The sequence below is a fragment of the Juglans microcarpa x Juglans regia genome, chromosome 3D, assembly GCF_004785595.1.
Source record: "Juglans microcarpa x Juglans regia isolate MS1-56 chromosome 3D, Jm3101_v1.0, whole genome shotgun sequence".
Lineage (NCBI taxonomy): Eukaryota > Viridiplantae > Streptophyta > Magnoliopsida > Fagales > Juglandaceae > Juglans > Juglans microcarpa x Juglans regia.
Window position 1 is genome coordinate 2920072 of NC_054598.1, and position 25816 is coordinate 2945887.

Consider the following 25816-nt stretch of genomic DNA (forward strand, 5'->3'; position numbering starts at 1 on the left):
ATTATATATAATACCCAGCTTGGTCCCAAAGTTATATATTCTTAATTATTAAGAAAAAATCTTTCTACGGCGGGTAGAAGAAATGCGGTCCTGATGAGTGGGTCACCACGGAAAAAAGCAGTACCTTGCGTAATATCTTCTTCCAAGTCTTTGTTGGCATGCATCACGACTTAATTGGTCTTTGTTTCTCTAATTACTTCTATATATGTAGGGTATGAATGTATGATATCATTCTCACCACCCTAGCTTATAAGAAATTCAATTACTAAGACGAATTAAGATCGACCAGATAAAAACCCTTGTAATTGATCGGGGGAATTAAGTGAATTATACACGACTTACGAAATTAAGGATAAAATTAATTTACCACGCATGCAAAATTTAAATTAAGTACTTAATTATATATATATATATATATAAAATAGTATAACCTTTTGAAAATGCGACCACTTAAAAAAGGAAGAGCAAACAAATAAAGAAGATTTGATAATTCATGGGTCTAAAGAGACACTACAAGCAAGTACTGCTTATTTGTGGTGAATTATTTCTGTAAAAAAAATTATTTTTTATTAAAATGAGTATATTTTTTATTACAAATAGTCATTTTTATTACAATTAATCTGTCACAAATGTTCATTTTTCTTGTAATAAGATCAAGATTATATAATGATCAAAAGTTGAAACTGCATGAGTATACTAATTAAATTAACCCATTTGCACGCAGGATCGAAAACAGAAATTAGTTTGTTCCCTTAATTATGCGGTAAAAAAGATGCAAGATCGTGTTGCCATGGGTCTTATTATACCAAATATTGCAGCCAACAATTTTGTGATTTTTTTGGATCGCAAGTAATATATATTATATGTTCCATTCTTAATTATTCTCTACTTAACAAGAAAAAAAAGTAAAGGATTATTTTCATGTTCCATTTATATATATATATATATATATATATATATATTCTAATAATTAATAATTAAAAAGGTAAAGTAATATACACGTACGGAAATGGAATAAATGATGTAAACTTAGTGACATCATGATGACTTTAGGAAGCTTCCTACCACTGGACAAAATGGGATAAGAATAAGTAGTGATTTGAATTTAGAGGTGAGTTGAGATAATTTATAAATAGTAGAATAAAAGTTGAATTATTTATTATATTTTGTTTGGAAATTTAAAAAAATTGTAATGATGAGATGAGATAAGTTGAATTTGAGTCTTAGATTCAAACCAGGCCGCGGTCAATACTTGTATTGTACACGTTAAAATCCATCAATATCTTGTCTTCCACTATCTGATCATGGGTCCTGGCGAAGCAGTAGATGGCCGTGATGCCTTTATATGCAAGTTTTCCCTTGATCGTGAATATTAACTCCATTAAATTAAGCTAAAACTCTCTGATCTCATGGCCTCTCTTCCACCTCGTTCAACTCTCCAACCCAACAGTACAAACCCAGAAATCGAGACTGCATTCGAAATGGAAAGTCCTGCCATGATCAATGTCGTAGTGCAAAACAAAAGTCATGATCAAGAAGAAGATGCTGATCTTAACATGAAGCAGCTAATTCGGACTCGAGATATTGATCATCATGAGCCTGCAGATGATCATCTGGATGGTGTTTTCTTGACATGGAAGGATCTATGCGTAACTGTTTCCAATGGAAAAAGTGGCACAAAACCGATCCTTCAGAGTCTGACTGGTTATGCCCGACCTGGGGAGCTTCTGGCCATAATGGGTCCTTCCGGTTGTGGCAAGTCTACACTTCTTGATGCATTAGCGGGTAAGGACATTAATTAATTCTTAGCTGTAATAATATATAAGAAAACATAAGTCTATATTTAGATCTCTGCTAAATTGGATGCTTAAAATTGCCTCGACTCTTGCTTTCTTTCGGATCATACGTAATTATCCTCCTTTTTCCTTGTCGTCTTCGAAAATTAGTTAATGAAAACTAGAAGTTGGAGGAAGTCGCTTATCATGAAAAAAGGACAGGGTGGTGGAAAAATCTAATTTCTAATCAATTCTATTTTCATATTTTCCCTAATTTATTTATTTTTCAATTGTTCTTTTTTATTTCTTGAATGAATTAGCTAAAGCTGTTCAAAATTTGTATATAAAAAAATTATTATATAGATTCAACCGTACTACGTACGTATTTAAAAAAAAAATGTAAGTCTATGAATTTTCGTGTATAAGCTAGGTATAGATGAATTAATTAAGATGTTGATTAGCTTGTATAGCTAGGGTACTTCATTCTTGAATGCCAAATAATTAAGAATACATGACTCATGAGCACACAGCACACACACAAAAACTTTGGAGTGTATGATATCAGCCTCTATCTGTTTGCCATTTGCAGGATTCTTGTTGTTTTCCCTTTTTTTCTTAATTCGTATACTGTTATACATATTCTTTTTCCTTTTAACCTTAGTATGCATCATATTCAATGAATGGGATCATATATGCGCAATAAGGTCGTCGGTCCTAGCTAGTGGACTGTGCAATATCCAAGATTTTGGTTTATTTAATCCCGAAGGAATTCAGTGCTAGCATGCTGCCCATCGAGAGAATCTAAAGTAGGACTCATCATCTCCAAAGGCATATAATGATCAAAATTTGAGACTCAAGCAACGCACCAAATCATGTTAATTAGTCAGATATTGCATGCTGCCGCGAGTCATGATCATGATCTGATTTGATCGATCCATCTGTATCTATCCATTGTTGACCAAAACGCTGCGGTACGCACGTACTCCAGTGCCTGAGCCACCATATATAGCTGCTGGCAAACATTGTTTGCTATTGCTTGTGCTCGTCTGTATATGCCATGAGGCCGTGATGGAGACCGAGCTGAATGAACGACAAAAACAGTACACTGTTTGACATTCTTATCTATAATAATTTATTCTTTCATTTCAATAATATATATATTAATTCATTACTCGGTGCGTACTCCAGTGATCTCCACCGATCTCATGTTCACTGATCGGAAACCTAATACGATTGACTAAAATAAAAATCATTTTCAGATATATATAAAAAAAAGAAAAGTATACTTGAGATTACGTTCATCTTTGACAATATATGCCATTTATTTCCTTCCAAGATTTGCTAAAAGACTTTTTTGGTCTCTTTTATTAGTCCTCCATTTGACTTGATCGCAATTGGAAATTATAATTTGATGGGTTTTGTTTTATCAGGCTCGGTCATCCCTGCACTCTACATCTTCTACATCTGTCAGTTTTTTTTTTTTTAATAAAATGTCAGATGTGCGATGTAAGATAATGAATAGTAATTGATGAGAAGAATTATTATAATTTGATATATACTGTTACCGTGTATGACTCATGTGCGTAGTACCTTTACCTGCAAAACTCCAACTTGTTCGATAACTGATATTGCAGGGAGGTTGAGTTCAAACACGAGGCAAACGGGAGAGATTCTGGTCAACGGTCGTAAGCAGACCCTCGCTTATGGAACATCGGTACGCAAAGTCGATAGATATATATTTATCAAGTCGAAGTCAGTCAATCAATGTTTTTGTGCGATAGGCCAGGTCCATACAAATATGTTTTTCGCCCTTTAAACAGTGGAAAGACGTAAGACGACGTATGTAATGGGGGACCGGGTCATGATAAGCTAGCTTGGACTGATTACTTGGTGGGTGTTTCGGTCCAAGTAAACGGTAAAAGTCATTTGGACCCCCAAAAGGAAAACCATCCATCTGTGTTTGAACTCGACCCAACTATTTACTTGGGTCAGAAAGACTATACCTAACCTTCAATACCTCGGATCCAACTACTTTGTGGGTGTTTCAGTCATTTGAACTCGACCCAACTATTTATTGGGTCAAAAAGCATTAGTCCAAGACTCTACCCAACTTAAAATGCCACGTGTCCAAAACGCAACCCTCCAATACCCTTCCATGCATCTTCTTTGTTTTCTTAAGAAGTAATGCTACGTACAGTCGTGGAGTATATAAGAGTCATGCAGTTATTTTGAAAAAGAGTAGGGTCTTTTATTAAAAAATTAATTTTCTTTTCATATAGATTCTGTATTTATTCATTTTTTTTAAAGTGATTGCGCGACGCTTGTACACTCACGACTGCAACTATTATTTCTATTTTTCAAAATTTTGTCAAGTTTCAATTTACAAACAGAAAATTTATTTGGCAAAAAATAAAAATAAAAATGATTGGATCTTGTCCGCGGGTTTTCTAATTTAATTGACACAAGTTTATCAGAGTGATTAGTACTATAAATTTGAGATTTGAAGTAGTTGATAATTGGTGTAAAACATAATATATATTGAAGATAACAAAAGATGTTATTCTATTAATTCTGACAGATTTCCCATTTACATTCTGTCGAGCCTAGGCATATGTAACACAAGATGATACTTTAATGATGACTTTGACGGTTAGAGAAGCAGTGTACTACTCAGCCCAGCTCCAATTACCGGACTCGATGTCAAAATCAGAGAAGAAGGAGAGAGCAGACATGACAATAAGAGAGATGGGTTTGCAAGACGCCATTAATACAAGAATTGGAGGTTGGGGAGTCAAAGGCATTAGTGGTGGACAAAAGAGGAGAGTAAGCATTTGCATAGAGATCCTAACCCGCCCCAAGCTTCTCTTCCTAGACGAACCAACAAGTGGGCTTGATAGTGCAGCTTCATACTATGTCATGAGCAGGATTGCACGCCTAGGTCAAAGAGATGGGATTGGAAGGACCATTATTGCATCTATTCATCAGCCTAGCAGCGAAGTCTTTCAGCTCTTTCACAATCTTTGTCTCCTGTCTTCAGGTAGAGCTGTATACTTTGGTCCTGCTTCAACAGCAAATGAGGTAAATGAATGGAACTTTTTCTATATTTTTTAAGCATATTAGAGTAGGAGTAAATTAGTAACTAACTAGTACTCTTTCTTCAATCCAATGTACGTAGTTTTTCTCTTTGAGTGGTTTCCCTTGCCCGACCCTCCAAAATCCATCTGATCACTTCCTAAAAACCATAAACAAGGATTTCGAAAAGGTAAGCCATTTTTCCTACAAGTTCTCCAGTCCTAGCAGTATATAACCTCTCTCTTCTGTTATTTAATATAGTGTATTTTGATTATCAAAGGACTTTGAAGAGGGTTTAGCTGGAGCGCTATCCACAGAGGAAGTAATTCAGTTACTTATAAAGTCGTATAAATCATCAGAAAGGTACCAACAAGTACCAAAGCAGGTAGCTGAAATATGCAAACAGGTGAGCGCGCATCTAACATATTGAATAATTACGTTGTTCACATGACAAACATGCATGCTGGCTATACCAATCGATGAATGGCATTTGAGCCCAAAATAGAAAATAGATGAACGGCATTTTTAACTTGTTTTTCAGGCCTACGGAGAGTTGGAGACGAAGAGAAGCCATGCGAGCTTCCTTACTCAGTGTCTTGTTCTAACAAGAAGATCTTTTGTGAATATGTATCGTGATCTAGGCTACTACTGGTTGCGCCTGGCAATTTATATCGCATTGGCTATTGGCCTTGGTACTGTGTATTTCAACATTGGGAATTCTTATGCTTCAATTCAGGTGCGTGCGTGTGTGCGTGTGTGTGTGTGTGAGTGTGTGTGTGTGTGTGAGAGAGAGAGAGAGAGAGAGAGAGAGAGAGAGAGAGAGGCTGATACTAGCATAATTTGATTCCGTTATTCTTGCAAATTACGTGACATGAGTATTTAAATTGAACATTGGGCTTTTGATTTGTTTCAGGCTAGAGGTTCACTGCTCACATTTATAGCTTCATTCCTAACGTTCATGGCCATCGGTGGTTTTCCTTCATTTGTGGAGGACATGAAGGTACGTACTTCGACTTTTTTTTTTTTTTTTTTTTCTTTTGGAACTTTTTTGTCAGTTAATCCCAAGGATAGCATACTCCGGCCAAGAATACACCTAGCTAGCTAGCTGGAATATCATCAGTATTAATTACTAAATTCTCATTCCACCATGATCATCCAGATATTTGAGCGAGAAAGATTAAATGGGCATTACGGTGCTGGTGCATTTGTCATTAGCAACACACTCTCTGCCGTGCCCTACTTGTTACTGGTTTCAATAATTCCTGGAGCAATAGCTTATTACCTACCAGGACTACGCAGAGGACAAGAATACTTTGTTTACTTTGTTTCGGTTCTGTTTGCTTGCATGATGTTGGTGGAGAGCCTAATGATGCTTGTGGCAAGCATTGTGCCCAATTATCTCATGGGTATAATAACTGGTGCTGGAATTCAAGGGCTAATGATTTTAGTTGGGGGATTCTTCAGACTGCCAAATGATCTTCCTAAACCCGTGTGGAAATACCCATTACATGAAATGGCTTTCCATAAGTATGCCTACCAAGGAATGTTCAAGAATGAGTTTGAAGGAGCAGTGTTTCAGAATAACCAGAAATTAGATGCAGGAGGCCGGCCAGTACCCATGATCATCACTGGGGATGAAATCTTGAGAGATACATGGCAAGCTGAAATGGGTTACTCCAAGTGGGGTGATCTTGCTGTTTTGCTAGGAATGATAGCTTGCTATCGACTCTTGTTTCTGGTCATCATCAAGGGTACTGAAAAGTTCAAGCCCCTGATCAAGGCTCTCAAGTCTAGGTCTTCCAAACAAGCTGCAGTACTGGTTACCGTGAATCCTTCTTCTACACCCTTGCATGAATGAAGAGAAGCTTTACTAGTAGATTAGGTTTAAATGTCATGTACTGAAAATCAAGCAGCTTATCCTTGCGAAAACAAATTATGAGATTGAACCTGTGTTTGATAATAATGCTACACTACAGGTTGCGCGCCGTAGATGATCAGTACTACCTGAAAAGTTATTTACTATATATTTATAGGAAAAATTTAGTTGTAAACAATTCTGCGTATTAATACGCACATTCATTCAATATGATTGGTTAGAAAATAGATTTTATTAAAAATAATATTAATTTAAATTTAAAATATAAAGATAACAGTATTAGTACGTAAATTGGTATGCAAACTTACTTGTATACCTCAAAACTCATATTTATAATATATGCATGCGTGTACGAGTTTTTTTATTTTTTTTAATCGAATGCATCAAAAGTAAATGATTTAATTAGCCAGCCTAGCTTGCTAGCTAGCAAGGTTCTACATTGGCGTAAATCGGAAGCAGCATAAAAAATCCATCTTTTTTTTTTTTTTTTTTTTTTTAATTTTTTTTATCTTGGTTTACTGTTAAGGATCAAGCAGCTAAATTTGAATTAAAATGGTGTAAAATTTTCCTATATATATATATATATATGGACTTATCTAAATTCTGGCTATAACTAACATTGAGTTACACGAGTATATAACATAGTACAAATGAATCTTTTTATCCAGCTGCCTACATCGCACAATACTACTGCTGGTTTAATTTTGTTTAATTTATTTTAAATTGATTTAGTTCTTCTATTTATCACCCCTACGGCTACATCACATATTTAAAAATAAAAATAGATATGTTGTTTGAAGAGGATGAATAGAATTATTAATTACAAATATGCTATCTCTAATATAGTAATTAATTATATTAGACTCATATATTATTACAAGTTAGAAAGGTGTACTTTTTATATAATATTCAAAATATTTTGAAACAAATAACGTCGAAAAAGTATCTTTATTTTAAAATAATTATTCTTAATCTAATCCAGTAAACACTGACGGTGGGAACTTGAGGTCGCTGACAGTCCTGACTCCTGCTACGTACAAATATCGCTGAAAAAAAATGGGATTAATTATTAAAAATTAAATTTAAAAAAATATATTTATACTAGTAATTTATTATTTTGAGTAATCATTTTACAATTATATAAAAATTATATAAATCTTATATTTTATGTATTTTTTTAAAATTGTTATGCTTTCGATAATTAGATTATATTTAGACGTTGAATTGAGATGTTAAATATTATTAAAATATTATTTTTTAATATTATTATTATTTTAAAATTTTAAAAAATTAAATTATTTATTATATTTTTTATTAAATTTTAAAAATATATAATAATAATTTGAGATAAATTTTAAATAACAAACGAAGCGTTAACCATTACAAATATATTTTCTCTATTTTTAGAATTGGATCTTCGTTTCCTATAAAAAAAAAAAAAAGAATTGGATCTTCGTTAGACACAGTTATATCCCTTCTAGATATTTCCACGTACTCCGCCGTTGACTCTCTCTCTCGATGGCTCTCACCGCCGTCTCTCCCTCTCCTCCAAACCCCTTCTCCGCCACCATCACCACTATCTGCCCACTTCTCACAAACCCATCTTAGCCGTCCACGCCGCTGACCCCTCCAAGTCCTCCAAATCATCTGCCGCGGCTGTAACCCCCTCAATTCCAACCAAATGGAGCCTGGAAAGCTGGAAAGCCAAGAAGGCCCTCCAGCTCCCTGAATACCCTGATCAAAATGAGCTAGAATCCGTCCTCAACACCCTCGAGTCTTTCCCTCCCATCGTCTTCGCCGGTGAGGCCAGGAGCCTCGAGGACCGCCTGGCCGAGGCCTCTATGGGCAAGGCTTTCCTGCTTCAGGGTGGGGATTGTGCTGAGAGCTTCAAGGAGTTCAATGCCAACAACATTCGTGACACCTTCCGTGTTATTCTCCAGATGGGCGTCGTTCTCATGTTCGGAGGACAAATGCCTGTCATCAAGGTCTTGCATTTCGGCTTATTTATATTAGTCTGTTTTTTTTCTTTTTTCTTTTTCTTTATCCGCGATCCAATTCGGACTTGAGGTTTGAAGGGCTGGATAATTTTAGATTCTATCATTTAGAACCCGAGATGACAAATTCAAAACGAAGAAGAGCTTTGCTCTTATGAAATTATGGAAAATTCAGAAAGCCGACATTAAGGCGGAATATATTTATGATAATTGATTGATGTTATTTGAGTTGATGATGATTTTAAAGACGAAATGATCGCATACAAATTGAATAATTTTGAAACATTGTGGGTATAATTATTTAGGTGGGGAGAATGGCGGGCCAGTTTGCAAAGCCTCGATCGGATCCATTTGAAGAGAAGGATGGAGTGAAGCTGCCAAGTTACAGAGGTGACAACATCAACGGCGATGCATTTGATAAAGAATCAAGAAATCCAGACCCTGATAGGATGATTAGGGCCTATTGCCAATCCGTCGCAACTTTGAACCTCTTAAGGGCGTTTGCCACTGGAGGGTACGCGGCTATGCAGAGAGTCACCCACTGGAATCTAGATTTCATGGAGCACAGTGAGCAGGGAGATAGGTATATTGCTTAATGACTCACTGAGTTTAATTTACCACCAATTCCGTTTTGTTTTTCCCTTCGTTTAAAGCTTCATACCTAAATTTCTAAAGAGCAGGGCGATAGGTATATTACAAGGACAGTTGTAATTAATATTTTACTAAAATAAAAAATTTCTATACCAAAATATATCGTATCAATTTTTTCTTTTACTATGTATTTTAGTTAGACTTTAAATCCACCGAAACATTTCCGCCACTTTCCCCAACAGGTACCGGGAACTGGCTCACCGAGTGGACGAGGCCCTTGGATTCATGGGTGCTGCTGGACTGACTGCTGAGCATCCAATCATGACCACAACAGATTTCTGGACATCTCATGAATGCTTACTTCTGCCTTATGAGCAAGCACTTACAAGAGAGGATTCTACTTCTGGGCTGTACTATGACTGCTCTGCTCACATGCTTTGGGTGGGGGAACGAACCCGCCAACTTGATGGTGCGCATGTTGAGTTTTTGAGTGGAGTTGCCAATCCTCTTGGCATCAAGGTATATATAATGTTTTGCTTTTATTTATATTTTATATTTCAATGAAACTCCATTTTCTCGTGCCAGCAAAAAAATGGATCCGTGGCCGTAGCCAGCAAAAAAATCATTTTTCTCGTGCAAATTTGGTACTCATATTTTATTCCAGTGTTAATGAATTTACTTCCGTGGATGATGACTTAATTTTGCTCTGATGTGAAAAATCTGAGAGCCAATAAAAGATTCCTTTGTGCTGCAGGTGAGTGACAAAATGGATCCGAATGAGCTTGTTAGGCTCATAGATATTCTAAATCCCAAGAACAAGCCAGGAAGATTAACAATAATTGTAAGAATGGGAGCTGAGAACATGAGAGTTAAGCTTCCTCATCTAATCAGAGCTGTTCGTAGAGCAGGTCAAATTGTCACTTGGGTCAGTGACCCCATGCATGGGAATACCATTAAAGCTCCTTGTGGACTTAAAACCCGCTCCTTCGATGCAATTAGGGTATGGTTTATGCCTTCATTTAAATCTTTTATCTGCCACATGGATTTGGATGGTTAGATTTACTTCCGTTGGTATTCAAATATCTTGCAGAACTGCTTAGAATCAAGTTTCTATATAACTTCCTCATAGGTCATTCAACTTATAGTTATGATCTTCAGCCACCTTAACCAGTGTGATTGCCCATTTTGATTACCTCTATTGCTGGCATATTTGGTTGGCACTGAACTTCTACAATTGCTTATTGATGAGGCTTACTGCAGATATATGAGGACTCCGCATCATGTGGCATAAAGACATTTGTTAGAATGTCTGGTAGAACTAATTCAAAAATAACATAGGCGGTGAATACTTTGAAGGAAAACTCCTTTTCCTCTACTTCTTTACTTTGGAAGAGGTTAGATGTTGACTTGTACAATACTATGGAACTGTTAAAAGAAAAAATTTTCAAGGTTGTGAACTTAACATATGCAAAATAGTTTCTGAAAAGAAGCTGTTGATTGATTTGGAAATCTTTGACTCCCTAAATGACCGGAACTCTTCTAGCAATATCTCATTCACAGGTGTCCTTATTGATGACATGTTCTTCTGACATAAAATATTAGTCAATTGCTTTACAGTTTAGTTTATTTAGTTGTAGACATATAAAAGAATAAACCCATAAAGAAACAAGAAGTTGGGAACCTTTCTAGTTTAGTTCGAAACCTCATTTTTATTTTGTAATTCATAGAGACTTCTTTTGGGCCTTCACCTTGTAACACTCCTTTGTAGTTGCTATTTTGGTTTTCTCTTCCTCTGTGATGTAGAAGAAACTCACTTCGAAACATTTATAGACTCCTTTGGAAATAAAAAATAATAACAACAATTATGTTATCGTGTTGCTGGTAGGCTGAGGTGAGAGCATTCTTTGATGTACATGATCAAGAAGGAAGCTACCCTGGCGGGGTTCATTTGGAGATGACGGGGCAGAATGTGACAGAATGCGTGGGAGGCTCACTAACTGTAACATATAATGATCTCAGCTCGCGGTACCATACCCATTGTGACCCAAGGCTGAATGCTTCGCAATCTCTAGAGCTTGCCTTTATTATTGCGGAGCGGCTACGAAAGAGAAGAATTGGATCAAGGCATTCGCTGGCCTCAATTGGATTCTAGTAGGCTTTTGTGTGTTTAATGGTATAACCTTTAGGATGTGTTTGTTTTCTTCTTATAAACTTAGATGTTGTTTTGTGAAGTATCTGTGATTTCTGTAGTGACGGTGTGAAAGGGATTCAATTGTGGGCAAATAAATAAAATGAGAACTAAAGAAACTACCAGTAATGGTAATGTATTATATGGACTTGGACTACTGCTTTTATGATCGACGAAAATGCAAGGCTTGCGTCAGTTATGTGGATCTAAAGCTAAATGCTCTGAATAACCTCTCTTCCACGGAAGGTGATCAAATTATGAAAGAGTGATACCGATATTGTTGAACTTTTCAATCTGCTTTTCTCAGGTTTTGCCGGATTTTCCAAAGTTAACAATATCTTTCCTGTTTTTGAACCTCTCAAATTATGTCGAGAGTGCAGCCAGAATTCGAAGATGTTATAAACCCGATTGTAACGATGTCGTTTATAGATGAACGATATGAATTTATATTGCAACACAGCGTTTCATTCACTGGGACATTTGCATTTCAATTCCCTGTAGTCGTTTTACTTCTGAAGTTTGTTATTTACTTTCCATGTGTCATCTACTTATCAGTCCTATTAGTTATCCCTGCCAGTAATATCGGGAAGCGGGGGTGAATTGCCTGGGCATTTGGAATTTGGTTAAAGCATTAGTAATGGACTAGTCAAATATTAATGTAAATCTAAATTTTAGTTAGATGTGAGAAAAAGTTTTTACATTAGATTAACTAATAGTCTAAAATTTAAGACTTGATAAATAGTAAATTTTAAGTCTTCTCTAAATATGGCTAGCTACTATTCACAATGAAAAGTAATATTTAATTATTTCATCACTTCCCTCTCTTTAAATAGTAAAATATGCATGGCATGCACATTATTTATACTAATTGATAGAGTAGACACATTATTTCTACAAAGCATGAAGATTTAATAAATATATAAATTGTACTTGTAAAAAAAAATGAAAAATATTATATTATATTATTATTTTAACTTTATAATGGTTAGTCTAATGTGGATTCACCTAGTCAAAAGTTGATATTATAGTCAAAAGTTAATATTTTAACCAAACTTTAAACTTAGCAATGGCTAGACCATTGCCAATGCTCTAAGTCATTTTGAGTATTTTGTTTTGGGAGGTCTGGGCTCCTCGTACTCCCCTTTGTATCTATAGCGGATTTGAATTTATGAAGTATTTCATCCTTATTACATTTACTATTACATAACTTCATATAATATATTATATCTATTTTATAATAAAAGTAATTTTACAATTTAATACTTTTTATAACCAAGCCATCTTATTCTTTGATTGCAGGTAATCGTGAGGTGATGACGGTAAAACACATTCATAACAGTATTATATCAAGACACGTTAATTTGTGAATTTATTTTTATAAATCTTTTTGTGACTGAAAGATCTCTTTTTTCAAAAGGTACGTATGATCTTATAAATGAAAAACTTTAATGTAGCTTTTGATACGAGTTAATGTCCAAAATACAAAAATGTAATTACTTAAACATTGCTCGAAAAGCTTTCACCACAAGTTTGGATCTTAATTCACTCATAGGTGTCAAGGTAAACACACAAATAATCGATCTCACAGTCTATAAAGGAAATGCAAAGGTAAAAAAATTAAAAGGAAATTGAGATATAGTATGAGGGGTATAAAAGGAGATCCTTTCATCATTTGGGAAGGACATTTGTAATAAGCCAAAACACAAAACGCATTTCTTTCTTCGTCGTGTTTCCTTTAGAGAATCAGTTCCCTTTCTTTACTCCACGATTCTCATGGGCTGCCGCTTCGTTTTGGTCCCCCACTGCCCCACCAACACCAACGCCAACACCTCCCCAAACATTTCGATACATGCCTAAACACCAGAGGATTAAATCGTTATGAGTCTCTCGTTAGCACACACTGCTCATCATTTCCACTGGCCCCACCGCCCATTCATCTCAACCCCCTTTTGTTCCTATCACAATCCACAGAAACTCCGAAACCCCCTTTTTTATAATATATTTATTTATTGCCCAATTTCAACATCTTTTTTTGCAATTTTCTGAAAAACAGAAACATTTAAACGTCACAAAAGACGACAAACTCAGAATGTCGACAAAAATATGGGAAGGCCTATCCTCTTCGTTCCCCCCCATAACACGGACCCCCCCCCCCAACATCCGTATTTACAATACGATACTAACACACATTTTCTGACACATATTATGACACGTCGTCATTTATATATCTCTGTCTATCTCTCTCTTTTACACGAGGGTCTTGCAGGCTGACGTCTGTGGATCCCACATCGCCGGCAACAGATATTTCCGTCCGTTTACCCCGTTAGCGTTGTAGCTGGCTCCACTGCTTTTGTCCGTCAGGACCTCACCCGGGTATCCCGGGTACGCTCCAGACCCGAAAATCCCCGTGCATGCCGATACGGCCTCCAAAGGAGCCGTAGCCGGGCCCTGGAAGTAACCGTTGTTGAACGGGTTCGTAACGGTGCCAGCCAGAAGCGTGGCCAGGTTAATGATTATCCCGTCGACTCCTACATCTCCGTTGGGCGCCACCAAAGGTGGGGTCTGTGGGCCGTAAATGGGCTGGTGAAAGGGCCACGAGCACTGACCCGGGCACTGAGTCTCCGAGTTACCAACCCAGATATATGCCGACCGAGTCTTTCCATCACGAGAACGAGTCGACCCGTGGGTCCCGCACCTACTCATGCAAAATCCATCGACAGCGACATCCTTTGAGGTCAGAACGACGTTAATGGCGTTCAGCTGGTTGCCCTTGTTGGCCAAGGCCACCAAGTGCGCGGTTTTGAGTGACTTCCCAAGAGAATATTGCGGATGGAGGATCTGTTTCCCGACGACGAGGGTGGACGCACCACCCTTGTACTTCTCCGTCGTTTTCCACCACAAGGACGCGGAGGGGAGCGGAGCACGTGGCGAATTCAGTGACTGGATAAAGTCCACGATTACGGAACGTTGGATGGGGGTGAACTGGCCGTACCAGATGAGGTTAACGACGATGTTACCCTTGAGGAGAGCTCCGTTGTGGTATTTGAGTACGAGCGGCTGTTGCTCCACCAGAGCGGTGAGCTTCCGGGAAGAGGCCACAGTGGGGCGGATGGAACAGAAGAGAAAGAGAATGGCGAGACGGCAAATTAAAGCCATGGTGGGTGAAGTGAGGGTCAAAAGGCTTCGAATCGTTCGAGGCTGAGTTTGAGTTGAAAAGGAGGGCTGCTTAAGTTTTGAAGAGGAAGAGAAAGCGGGGTTTGGTATTTATAGTTGGAGCCTGGAGGACGACTAAGGTGGGAAGACAGCTGTTTGAAGCGGAGGTGTCAACATCAAGACAATGCCACGTGGAGATCCATGGTTGGGCGTTGAATTGTGAGGGAAGGTTTGCCAGGCTGTCAAGGTTCTGGGAGATGACGTGGTGGTCTAGTTTATGCGGCAGCCGATATTGATTGTATTATGAGGACGAGACGTGGACGCGGACATCAATTATATTCGTTGATTTTGTATAAGATTAATTATACACAACACATTTTATAATATATAGGAGTATTTTAATAAAATTATGTTATTTTTTCAAATTAATTTATAAAAATAATCTATTTTTTAAAATATTATTTTATAAAATATTGAAAAAATATGATGTGTATTTATTATTTTTCTCCATATTATACGCCATCGACTCGAAATGAGGGTGGTTGAATAGGTTCATCATCGTATGGACTTGGATTGGCTGTAATTTCTGTTCAAACGGTGGGCATAACAATCCCAGTAGAAAGAAAGAAAGAAAACATGAACATTGATACAGGTGGGTAGGATAAGTGGGCAACTAGGCAAGTGCATTCCTATCCGGTATCCTATAACTCATTTTTTTTTCTATAATTTAAGGATCAGTTTACGATTTTGGCTAAAGCCACCCTACATCCGAGTCACTATTTTAGGAAAATTATTTAGGGTATAAATAGTGATTCTTTAAATATAAAAAATTACTATTTATTCTTTAAATTATTTTTATCAATATTTTATTCATTTTACAATCATATACAATTTCTTTTATACTCATATTTGTTATAATTTTAAATAATAATATTAAAAATAATTTAAATAACTATGAAAATAGATAAAGAAAAAATTAATTTTAAAAATATTGTCATACTTGCAAAAAAATAATTTAAAACGGCGAGTAGTTAAAGTTTGTAAATGTGAGTAAGAGAAAAAAGTAATAAAAAAATAATAGATAAATATTATTTTAATATAATATAAAAATGATAGGAAATGAAATGTATGAGATATTTTAAAAATGAGTAAAATTTAGAAAAAAATTTTAAAAATTATACGTATTAATATATGTATACATTTAATATGATTGGTCAGAAAATATATTTTATTAAAAACAATACTAATTTAAATTTAAAATATAAATATAATAATATTAATACATAAATTGATATGTAAACTTATTTATACCTAAAAAAAAAACTCATATCTTTTAGTTAAATTATAATAAATTTTAGAGAGAATGAGACGAAAATGCTACAAAATCCGATACGCTAAGCGGTAAAGTAAAAGTGGAGGAGGCCCAATGCGGAGTTTTTATGGACAATGACGTGAGCTTAAGGTTAGGGACGGTTTAGGATTACAATTTTAAATATTTTATTTCTAAACATCATTTATTTATAAAATATTTTTTATTTTAGAATTTTAAATTTTTAATATAAAAATTATCTAACAATTATAATTTTTTAAACTTAAAATAAAACATAAACAACTGTACAATTTTTTAAAATTTGTAAATAAAAATTATATAAAAAAATTATATAACTTTATAATATTTTTATTTAAATTTTTTTCTTAATTTTTAAAATTTAATAAAATATTTAAATTCTAATTATTTTATTATTATTTATAAATATTTGACAATATTCTTTTAATCTAAACGAGTGATAACTTCGAGATAGGGTTGATGCAACAGAAGTACTTATTTTAATTTTGAGGTATTACAATATGGTCACGCGTGATGGAACGCACTTCATTTTTTTAAATCAAGGACAAATACTACTGACTCCTTTCCTAGGGGACCTCAGCCCTCACTAGAGTCTAGATTCGAGCTGTGTTCAAGTATGGAGCTTGGACCAATGGGAGATAGGTGGGCGAAATTTCGCCGGCTTTTTTTGTTAAGCTACGTGGGGTGGGGTGGGGCACCTTGGCATTTATACTCTTTTATTGTAGGAAAAGTTTTATTAAAAACGAGTTAGACTGCGTGTGGACGTTGAATTAATTTGAGTTAAGAGGAAAAAATATTAATAGAATATTATTTTTTAATATTAATATTATTTTAAAATTTAAAAAAATTAAATTATTTATTATATTTTATGTTAAAATTTAAAAAATTTATAATAATAAATTAAGATGAGTTTAACTTCTAAACGAAGTTTTAGTGCATCAAACTAGAGATAAATATTTGATAGGTAAAAAATAGTATGAATTAAGATGAAAATAATTTTTATAGGATAAAAAATTTTATTTTTATTTCAAAATTTTTATTTTTTTATTTTATATAATAAAAAAAATCATGCCAATATCAATATACAATTTAATGCATCAAACCATTAGTATCTAAAGAGGTGGATTGTATGCTACGAGGCATGATGGTAAAGTAAGAAAAGAGCAAAGCAATTTAGGACCCACCACCGAGGTTAGGTTGGCGGTAGTGGTGGGGTTTTATTTTCTTTTCTTTTGTGATTTATTTAGGACCAAGTGTCTAGAGATACTCCATAGTTTCTAAAAAACAAATTTTTGAGAAAGTTTTCGCCAACACTTTTTACTGTTCTCTGTTAATTATTAGGATTATTAAAAGGGTAATGTAAATTACAAAGAAGGTAGTGGGAAAACGTGGGAAATGTGGGCCGGTGCCGACTGCTCTCGTGAGTTGCGCGCAGCACGTGACCTGCTTTTGCATGATCAACATTTTGACGTACGTTTTTTGATCTTGTTTTCTGTTCCTCTCCCCTTTCTCATGTCTTTTTATTCCGGTCTCATGATGTTGTTTTGGGGTCCATATGAGTGTGTACATAGGGCTCTTCAAGATACTTTAATAACGAATGCCATATCTCTTTTTTTTTTTTTTTAATGTTTATCATGAGATTTATTTATACATTTGAACTTGATACGAACTAAAGGAGACATCAAGGAAGGGAGGAGCCGAAGTACATCGAAATGTAACTGGAAGGCTTTGTTAGCAGTTGAAAGAATGTAGAAGCCGAATGTTTCAAAGTACAGTCTATGGACTGTGTCGGCACATATGGCAACTGGGGTGTCTCTGGTCAAATTTTTGGTATTGGTGGAGCCCAATCGAGGCATAAATCCCGAAAGGCTTTTAAGCCTTTTTATAGAGTTTCGACTTCTTGCCTTTCGGATAAGTTTCACGTTGGCCCCACCATTCACACGTGCGTTCACGAGGAGTTATGTTCAAGTGGGTCCATTCACCCTCCCACTGCATTGGAAATTTGGTACCATAGACAAATTGAGTTGATATGATTACGAGATGAATTGAGATAATTTTAAATGGATTGAAAAAATAATTATTAAAATATTATTTTTAATATTAATATTATTTTAAAATTAAAAAAAATTAAATTATTTATTATATTTTATATAAAAATTTGAGAAAATTGTAATGATTATATGAGATTAGTTGATGTGAGTTTTGAATTCAAATGAGAGGTATTAGAGATTGTTTTATCTCATCATCACATTACTATAATTTTTTAAATTTTTATATAAAATATAATAAACAATTCAATTTTTTCAAATTTTAATTCAAATTTTTTTAAAACCAAAACAATAATAATATTAAAAAATAATATTTTATTCAATTTTCAATTTTTATTTAAAGCCATCTTATTTCATCTCACTATATAAACTAACTCTTAGATAAAGTTTGAATAGTGAGTTGAGATGAATTGAGACGAAAATTAAAAGTTGAATAAATATTATTAAAATATTATTTTTTAATATTATTATTATTTTAAAAATTAAAAAATTTTAAGTTTTTTATTATATTTTGTGTAAAATTTTTTAAAAAAAATTATAATAATAAAAAGATATAAGATAAAGTAAAATAAAATATTTTTACTATTCAAACGGCCTAACTACTAGCTAACACGGAGAGAGATATCAATTCACATAACCTACACCAATTCGATAAAATTAAACCAAACCAAAAAATAATAAACAAAATGTGATTCTAACCAGCATAATCATTTGAATCGATGAGGTTTGGGTTTAACACCGAGTTGTTAACTCATACTGTGACAAAATAAATATTTAGATTTTAGCTAAAATAAATAAAATATGATTAAATACTAAATAAAAATAATTTAGTTATAAATTATTTTATAAAAATAAATTCATAAAATAATGTAGTTTGATGAAGTATGTCAAATTATAAACTACTTCTATTATAAATTAAATATACTATATCATATAAAATTACGTCAATATATAAATTTAATTTTATAAAATTTCTTTGTCACGAAAATATTTCTAAAAAAAAATACTATCTTCCTTACTTTTTGATTTATTTTGTTTTAGATTTGTTTTTATTTACCTCGATCCCATGGGAAGGTTAGGATTCGGTCGATTTATGAGAACACAATATTGATGGATGCACATCTCTTGCCTACTCCTAAACGTCTCATTTAGGAACGACAAAGCATGCATGTTTGAGTCGTGTCATAAACACATGAGGTTTGGTTGGATCCATTCTCACTCGCAGGCAAACCTAAATCACCAACTCCACCACAGCTACTTTCTCATCTTCTCAATGATCAACGATTGCCCAAAAAGTTTGGCCCTCAATACTTTAACTCGGATTAATACATGAGCTAGCAGCTGCTCCTTAATTGGAAGTCATTAAACATCCGAAAAATTTGTATGGCGTGGGCATTAATTTATTTGTAGTCTACACAACATTTATTTTAATTTTTATTACTTTAGTCGTTATCAATACCAAATTTATGAATACCGTTTCGGTTAAGGTATCAAAACGAAGTATTTCAATATCAATACCGTTTTGAAATAGTCTATATATAGATAAATTAATTATATATGTATAAATTATAAAAAATACTTTAGCCACAAAGAAATTATACAAAAGTAAACCTACAAACTGATATGGCTTGATATGGTATGTTAGATTGTAAAATTATTTTTATTATAAAGTACATCTAATAGATTTCATGAAATCATATCAATTTATAGATTTACTGTGTGTAATCTCTTTGTATCTGTATCAGTTCTTACTACAAGAAAAACAAGTATTTGTAACGGATTATTTGTGACAATAATAAGTATTTGCGACGAAAAAAGATTCATTTTAATAGAAAATAGTCATTTTTGCTAGAAATAGTTGGCCACAAATAAATGTAATTTCTTTGTATCTGTATCGTTCTTACTACAAGAAAAACAAGTATTTGTAACGGATTATTTGTGACAATAATAAGTATTTGCGACGAAAATAGATTCATTTTAATATAAAATAATCATTTTCACGATAAATAGTTGGCCACAAATAAACAATTTTCTTGTAGTGGATCTCATAAATTATATTTTAAAATAACATCAATATAAGTTTTAAAAAGTTAAAATACATATTTATAAAACAGATCAATATTAATATTTCTAAGTTCTTAATCCAATTATTAAAAAAAATAATCACTCATTTTCATCATAAAAATAGGAGTAGAGATTTAATTTTCAGTTCTCGAGAAAATATGATTAAAAAAAAGTTAAGAAAATAATTTTTAGATGTGGGAATTAGAATGAAAATTACGAAAAACTGACAATACAAAAATCTATCAATATGGCCGATATGCCAAAACCGACCGATTTATTAAAAACCGGCCGATATTAATCGAAACGTAACAATACGATATATTTGATCCGATACAATATACATACATTTTTCTATATCAGTCATTTTCCGAAACGGTATATAAAACTCTGACCGAATCGGTACTACTTTAATTAGACATTCATTTTGAATCATTTATATGTTTTATTTCTTATAATTTTATTTATTAGGCTTTATCCTCTTCGCACAAACGCATTGTTTTTAGTACTTCTTAAAATTTGGCTTAAGTTCCATTTTCATCCCTAAAATTTAGGATGGGGTTACTACGTCACCCAGTTTTTACTGTTGAGCGTGTTGGCTTTTTTTTTATTATATTTATTTAATATATTTAAATATTTTTAAAAAATAAAAAAATATATTAATATATTTAAAATTATTTATTTAATTATTAAATAAAAAAAATTTGACCAGCAGTCAAATAAGACCGTCAAACAAAATAGGAAAAATAGTGTTTTCCTAACATTTAAGAATTCGAAGTACTGTCAATTTCATCTTTAATAATTTAATAAACACAAGTAGTCATGTTGTCCTTGCGACAACCAAATGAATTGAGGGTGGGTGCGTACGTACGTGTTCACTTTGAATTGTTTATGCCATTTCAAATAAATTCGTAATCATTGAGGGGCATGATCAATATAATATATATAGAAAAAATAACAAAAACCACTATATATATTAAAAAAAAAAAAAAAAAGGAATTGGAGACGTAAGAGTTTCGGAGAATGCGACATGCACGGGACAAAATCATCTTTAGGATTTTCTTTTCCTTTTCAATTTTTGGTAGTGAGAATATGAGATACAGAGATCACCATGAAAGAGCAAACTAAACAGACCAGATGTGATTGACAAAGACACTAGAACTAACAGAGCTTTTTCCTTTGGGGTGTGCAAAAGAACACGTTCATGAATATATGCTTTCCTTCCTTTTTTTGGTGTAAATATAGTTCTCTTTCTCCGATATTCCATAGATTAATTCCTCTATATATATAATATATATATATATATATGTGTGATTTTATGGATTAAGTCCTGTACGTGTAAATTGCTTATTAATTTCTTAGTAACTGTATTGAAACGAGCAGCTAGGTTTGTACGTGATTCAACTCCGGTCTAATGTTTCAGTACTTAATTCCTTCTCTATAGTTTCAAGAAGTAGTCCCATGTACGAGAAAATTAAACTTATTAATCTGTACGTACGTAGTTGCAAAAGGCAGCTTTAGTCAAGATCAGATCGCCCAAATTATTGCAGATGCCTCAATTATATATAAGGTAGGGGACTCGTACTGCAACCTTCAAAACCCTAAATTGACGTGTCATAAATGCACTTAACCCAATTCCCAAGAGGTGCATTGTACGAGTTACAGCCTAGAAAATTGACTCGACATGATGATTCGGAAGTTAATATGATTGCCATAGTTTTGTTTTGCCTCCCATCTCTATTGGCAGAGCGCACTCAAACAAATTTTCTCCCCATCTACAACTTTTTCGCGTCGACGCGTTTATTTTTTGTTGGATTGTAAGATTTAATTGAGTTTAATTAAATTTAATTTAATTTTAAATTGAGTTTAATATTTAAATATCTAATTCTCAAATTATTAAATTCATTTTAATTCAAAACTTCTTTACACGTAGAATTTACAATCTTTTTTAACTTAATATATTTTTATACGCGGGATCTATAACCTTTTTCAACTTTCTATAAAAATATTAAACACATCTTAACATTCAAACACACACTTTAAATTCAATTTAGATAAGTTCTACATAACTCATTTTACTACTTAACTTACTACTATTTATAAACAATTGAGCTCCACTAAACTTAGCTCAACATCAATTATATATCTCAGAGTCGACATTCAGGAAAAAGAAGGTACTGGGAATGAAGATTTTGACCAAGGATAAGTACTTGTTGCTCGATCATTGGGTAGGTAAGTATTGTGTTTGTGTGTGTTTCTCTCTCTCTCTCTCTCTCTTAAAAGCCTCTGATCTTCCTTCTAAAATACAAGGAATCAATGCAGAAAATCGATGTACTTGTGGGATGAAAATTACAACCCGTCTTGATCAATGAGTGGGTCGTGATGAACGATGGAACCCAGTACGCACGAATCACGAGTTGCAACAAATTAAATGGCAGGAAAATCTATTTCAACAGCAAAGTTTTTGTGGCCTTTAAATCCCAAGCTGTCAACGCCATTTCACCAATGCATGCAACAAATAGCCAAAAAATTAAACACATCCACATCGATCTCGATCCCATCTGCATTAATTATGCTGATCATGATTATATATATATATATATATAGTTAATTAGTAACAGGCTGTAGTTAGAAAGAATGTCGACCCATATTAATACGCCGGGCAATAGAAAATATAGTCGACCAACTTAATAATTGACATGATTTTAATTTCCGTGTACCAATTTACAGTACTGTTTCTGAGATTGATGGTCAAGAAGATCAAGATGCATGCCGACTCCAAACATTAATAATACAAATTAAGGCCGTGTGGCTCCATCAAAGTGATGGATTGGCATAGATAACCAGCTAGATCATGCAGGTTTGGAGTAGTACTCCACGAACAGTTTCAGTAGCCGCCTAAGTGAAAGATACATATTGATCATTGTCATCATGTACACATCACTTGGTCATGAGTATTAGTTTGCATACTTTAATTAGCGGGGACCAATACATTATAGTGATCAACTAGCTATTACTACAACAGCTCAGAGAAAAGCGTTATCAGTACATGAACCTCGACGAACCCAGCTTGAATGGAAAATGACAGATATAGGGGGGCGGAACTGCCAATAGAGTTGTCTTTAAATGTTTACTTGGGTTTTCTTTGACCTAATTTAATTTCTTTTAATTTGAATTAGTTTAAGATTTTGCCTTTAATTTCTAGTGTTGCGCCTCTATGTGTAGAGTCTGGTTGTGTTTGTGGTTCGATTACCTGACTTGACAAGGGTCTGATTCTTAATGAAAATTTTTTATGTCATGATCATCAATTCAATAAACAAGTATAGGATACTCCAAAATAGTTAAAAATAAATAATTCCATGAACTTAAAATGAAAATTAGCTTTTCTTTTTCTAGACTTTGGCCCATTGGGTTTCACGTATGTTTTCAATCCATCTCATCTCAATATACAAATATTATTTAAATATAAATATTTTTTAATTTTAAATTTTTATCAATTTTTTTATCTAATCATTATCCAATCATTATAATTTTTCTAAACTTCTTAATAAAATATAAAAAATAATTTATTTTTTTCAAATATCAAAATAGAAATAATATTAACAAATTATATTAAAAAAGATTTTTTATCTTATCATATTTCATCTCATCTCTACAATCAGTTAAGCTTTTGCCAATAATGCTGCTTTCCTATCGGTATATCTATTTCCAATAATAATTAACAATTTTAAATCTTTATGCTAAGACTGAGAGATAGGCATGAGTCATGACATGTATCTAAAGCATCCGATCGAAGAGTACCTACTCCTATGTAATGACGCACTCCTCGATATATTTATAATTATTACACGCTTTATGACATTATGTACACCTCGATAGAAAATTAACACTAATAGTAATATTAATAAGTTATATAATCGTAGAATGCGTAAGTATTATGTAGTCATTTTAAAAAAAATAAAATTTATTATTATAAAATAAATTTTTTTTTATAAATTTTATATTTATTTATTTTTTTTAAAATAATTATTTAATAATTACGTACTCACGATTGTAATATTATCATTTGCCATTTATCTATTAATAATCGAGGAATCGCGAGTCTGACGGCTGAGGATCAAGTTGGCTTCTTATTTGTCTAGCAGACATGATTACACAAACCAATGAAACTTTTTCCATAATCAAAGTTGCAGGAGCCGACGAGCGGTGTTTCCAATTGGAACCACCCAATTGCCCAAGCCATCATATGCTCTTTAAAAAAAATGTACTAGTAATTCTAATAAACTGGAGAAAAGTGCAGATGCTCAGACATATCGACGGTGCATTTTCTGGGACTTGAATAACAGTGTGGAAAAGGAATGCTTATATATTTTCGAGCAACACACTTGGGAAGTCCAGCAAATTACTTTTTCTGTAAAAAAGAACAGCAATTTTTATGTTCATAGTCTGTATAGAGATAACAAAATTTTTAAAAATTTAATAAAAGGAGTGAGATAATTCTTTATAAAGGTCAGGATAAATTTATTCCTAAGCCAGATGTGATTTCTCAACACACTCTATCAAGTATGGATCGGTATTTCCGATACCATCATGTAGATAGATCGCAGTTAAACTGATTCTGATACTATATAAAAATACTCATTTTTCTTTATAAAAAGCTTAATAGGAAAAGCGATATAAATCTTTAATTATAAAGATTAAGATGAATTTATTCTTAAACTATATGAAACTTTTCAACACTCCAATTTACTATTGCTTGAATGCTTCTTCACATACGTCTTGGGCTAGTAATAAAAGTTTTTAACTTTAATCTCATTCTGTCTGATTGATGCTTTCCACTAACTAGTTGTACATGTTCAAGGTATTCATGACAAATTTCAACTTTCTCATGAATTTTAAGGCTCAAGTGTGGTGGAAATTATGAACTTGGCTACTTCCTCTTGGTTTGCTTGCGAATTTAACTTGTTTTATCGTGAAAAAATAAAAAGAAGGAAATCGGAGGCGACAAGAAATTCGGCCTTCATAGACAGGTCAATTCTGAAAAGACTTGACGTACAATGAGTTTGAGTAGCAACCAAAGTCATATTATTGAAGGGGTAGATCGTGGTAATTAGCAGAAAGCGATCAGCAGTGATAGTACCCATACCTCTCTTAATTGATCTATTTAATGTGACGACAGTTAGGCAGGAAACTCATCTGCATTATTCGACTGCAGGTTGATGGTGCCGATAATTATAATTATAAGAACTCTAGCTAGCTATAATAAGGTTGCATGGTTGAGCAAATTATTACGAAATTATAGTCCAACAACAAGCTAGCTAGCTCTTATTTTTTTTCAGTCAATGTATTACATATATAGAAGAAGTTAGGACGGTGCTAGCTAGCTGCCTAGCTACCCACAAGAAAAAGAACACACGACGACGGCACGAGTACGTACTAGTACTACCGATGAAGGTTGGGTGACAAGGAGTCATGAGTACTGGGGCGGGCAGTATGAGAAAAAAGTAATCAATTGGTTTGATGAATATTCAAAGTCAATCATGTTGGAGAAAGAAAAATAAGATAAATCCAAGTCATGTTTTTGTCCATCCATTGATATTAGGATAGAACTACTCACGTATAGGTACAGAGAATGTTCAAGCTAGCCCTAGCTAGCTCTTTACTCGCGGATCATACGGATTTGGTAGATGCATTATTGCTGCCAGTCGTA

General features: G+C 33.6%; 3 protein-coding genes across 3 annotated transcripts; 2 read left to right on the plus strand and 1 right to left on the minus strand.

Moving 5' to 3' along the window:
* Positions 1-1286: 1286 nt before the first annotated feature.
* LOC121255372 (ABC transporter G family member 1-like) lies at positions 1287-6828 on the plus strand. The gene is made up of 8 exons (XM_041155663.1): positions 1287-1785; positions 3410-3489; positions 4383-4853; positions 4951-5037; positions 5128-5253; positions 5389-5583; positions 5761-5847; positions 6007-6828. The coding sequence occupies exons 1-8, from the start codon at positions 1410-1412 to the stop codon at positions 6703-6705; spliced, it is 2121 nt and encodes a 706-aa protein (XP_041011597.1). The 5' UTR covers positions 1287-1409; the 3' UTR covers positions 6706-6828.
* A 698-nt stretch (positions 6829-7526) lies between these two features.
* Positions 7527-11707, plus strand: LOC121254182 (phospho-2-dehydro-3-deoxyheptonate aldolase 2, chloroplastic-like). The gene is made up of 6 exons (XM_041154139.1): positions 7527-7568; positions 8205-8708; positions 9023-9300; positions 9551-9827; positions 10063-10308; positions 11194-11707. The coding sequence occupies exons 1-6, from the start codon at positions 7527-7529 to the stop codon at positions 11458-11460; spliced, it is 1614 nt and encodes a 537-aa protein (XP_041010073.1). The 3' UTR covers positions 11461-11707.
* A 1776-nt stretch (positions 11708-13483) lies between these two features.
* On the minus strand, positions 13484-14735 carry LOC121255468 (protein EXORDIUM-like 2). Its single transcript, XM_041155814.1, has one exon. It carries the CDS (start codon positions 14650-14652, stop codon positions 13744-13746), a length of 909 nt encoding a protein of 302 aa, XP_041011748.1. The 5' UTR covers positions 14653-14735; the 3' UTR covers positions 13484-13743.
* Between the last annotated feature and the right edge of the window lie 11081 nt (positions 14736-25816).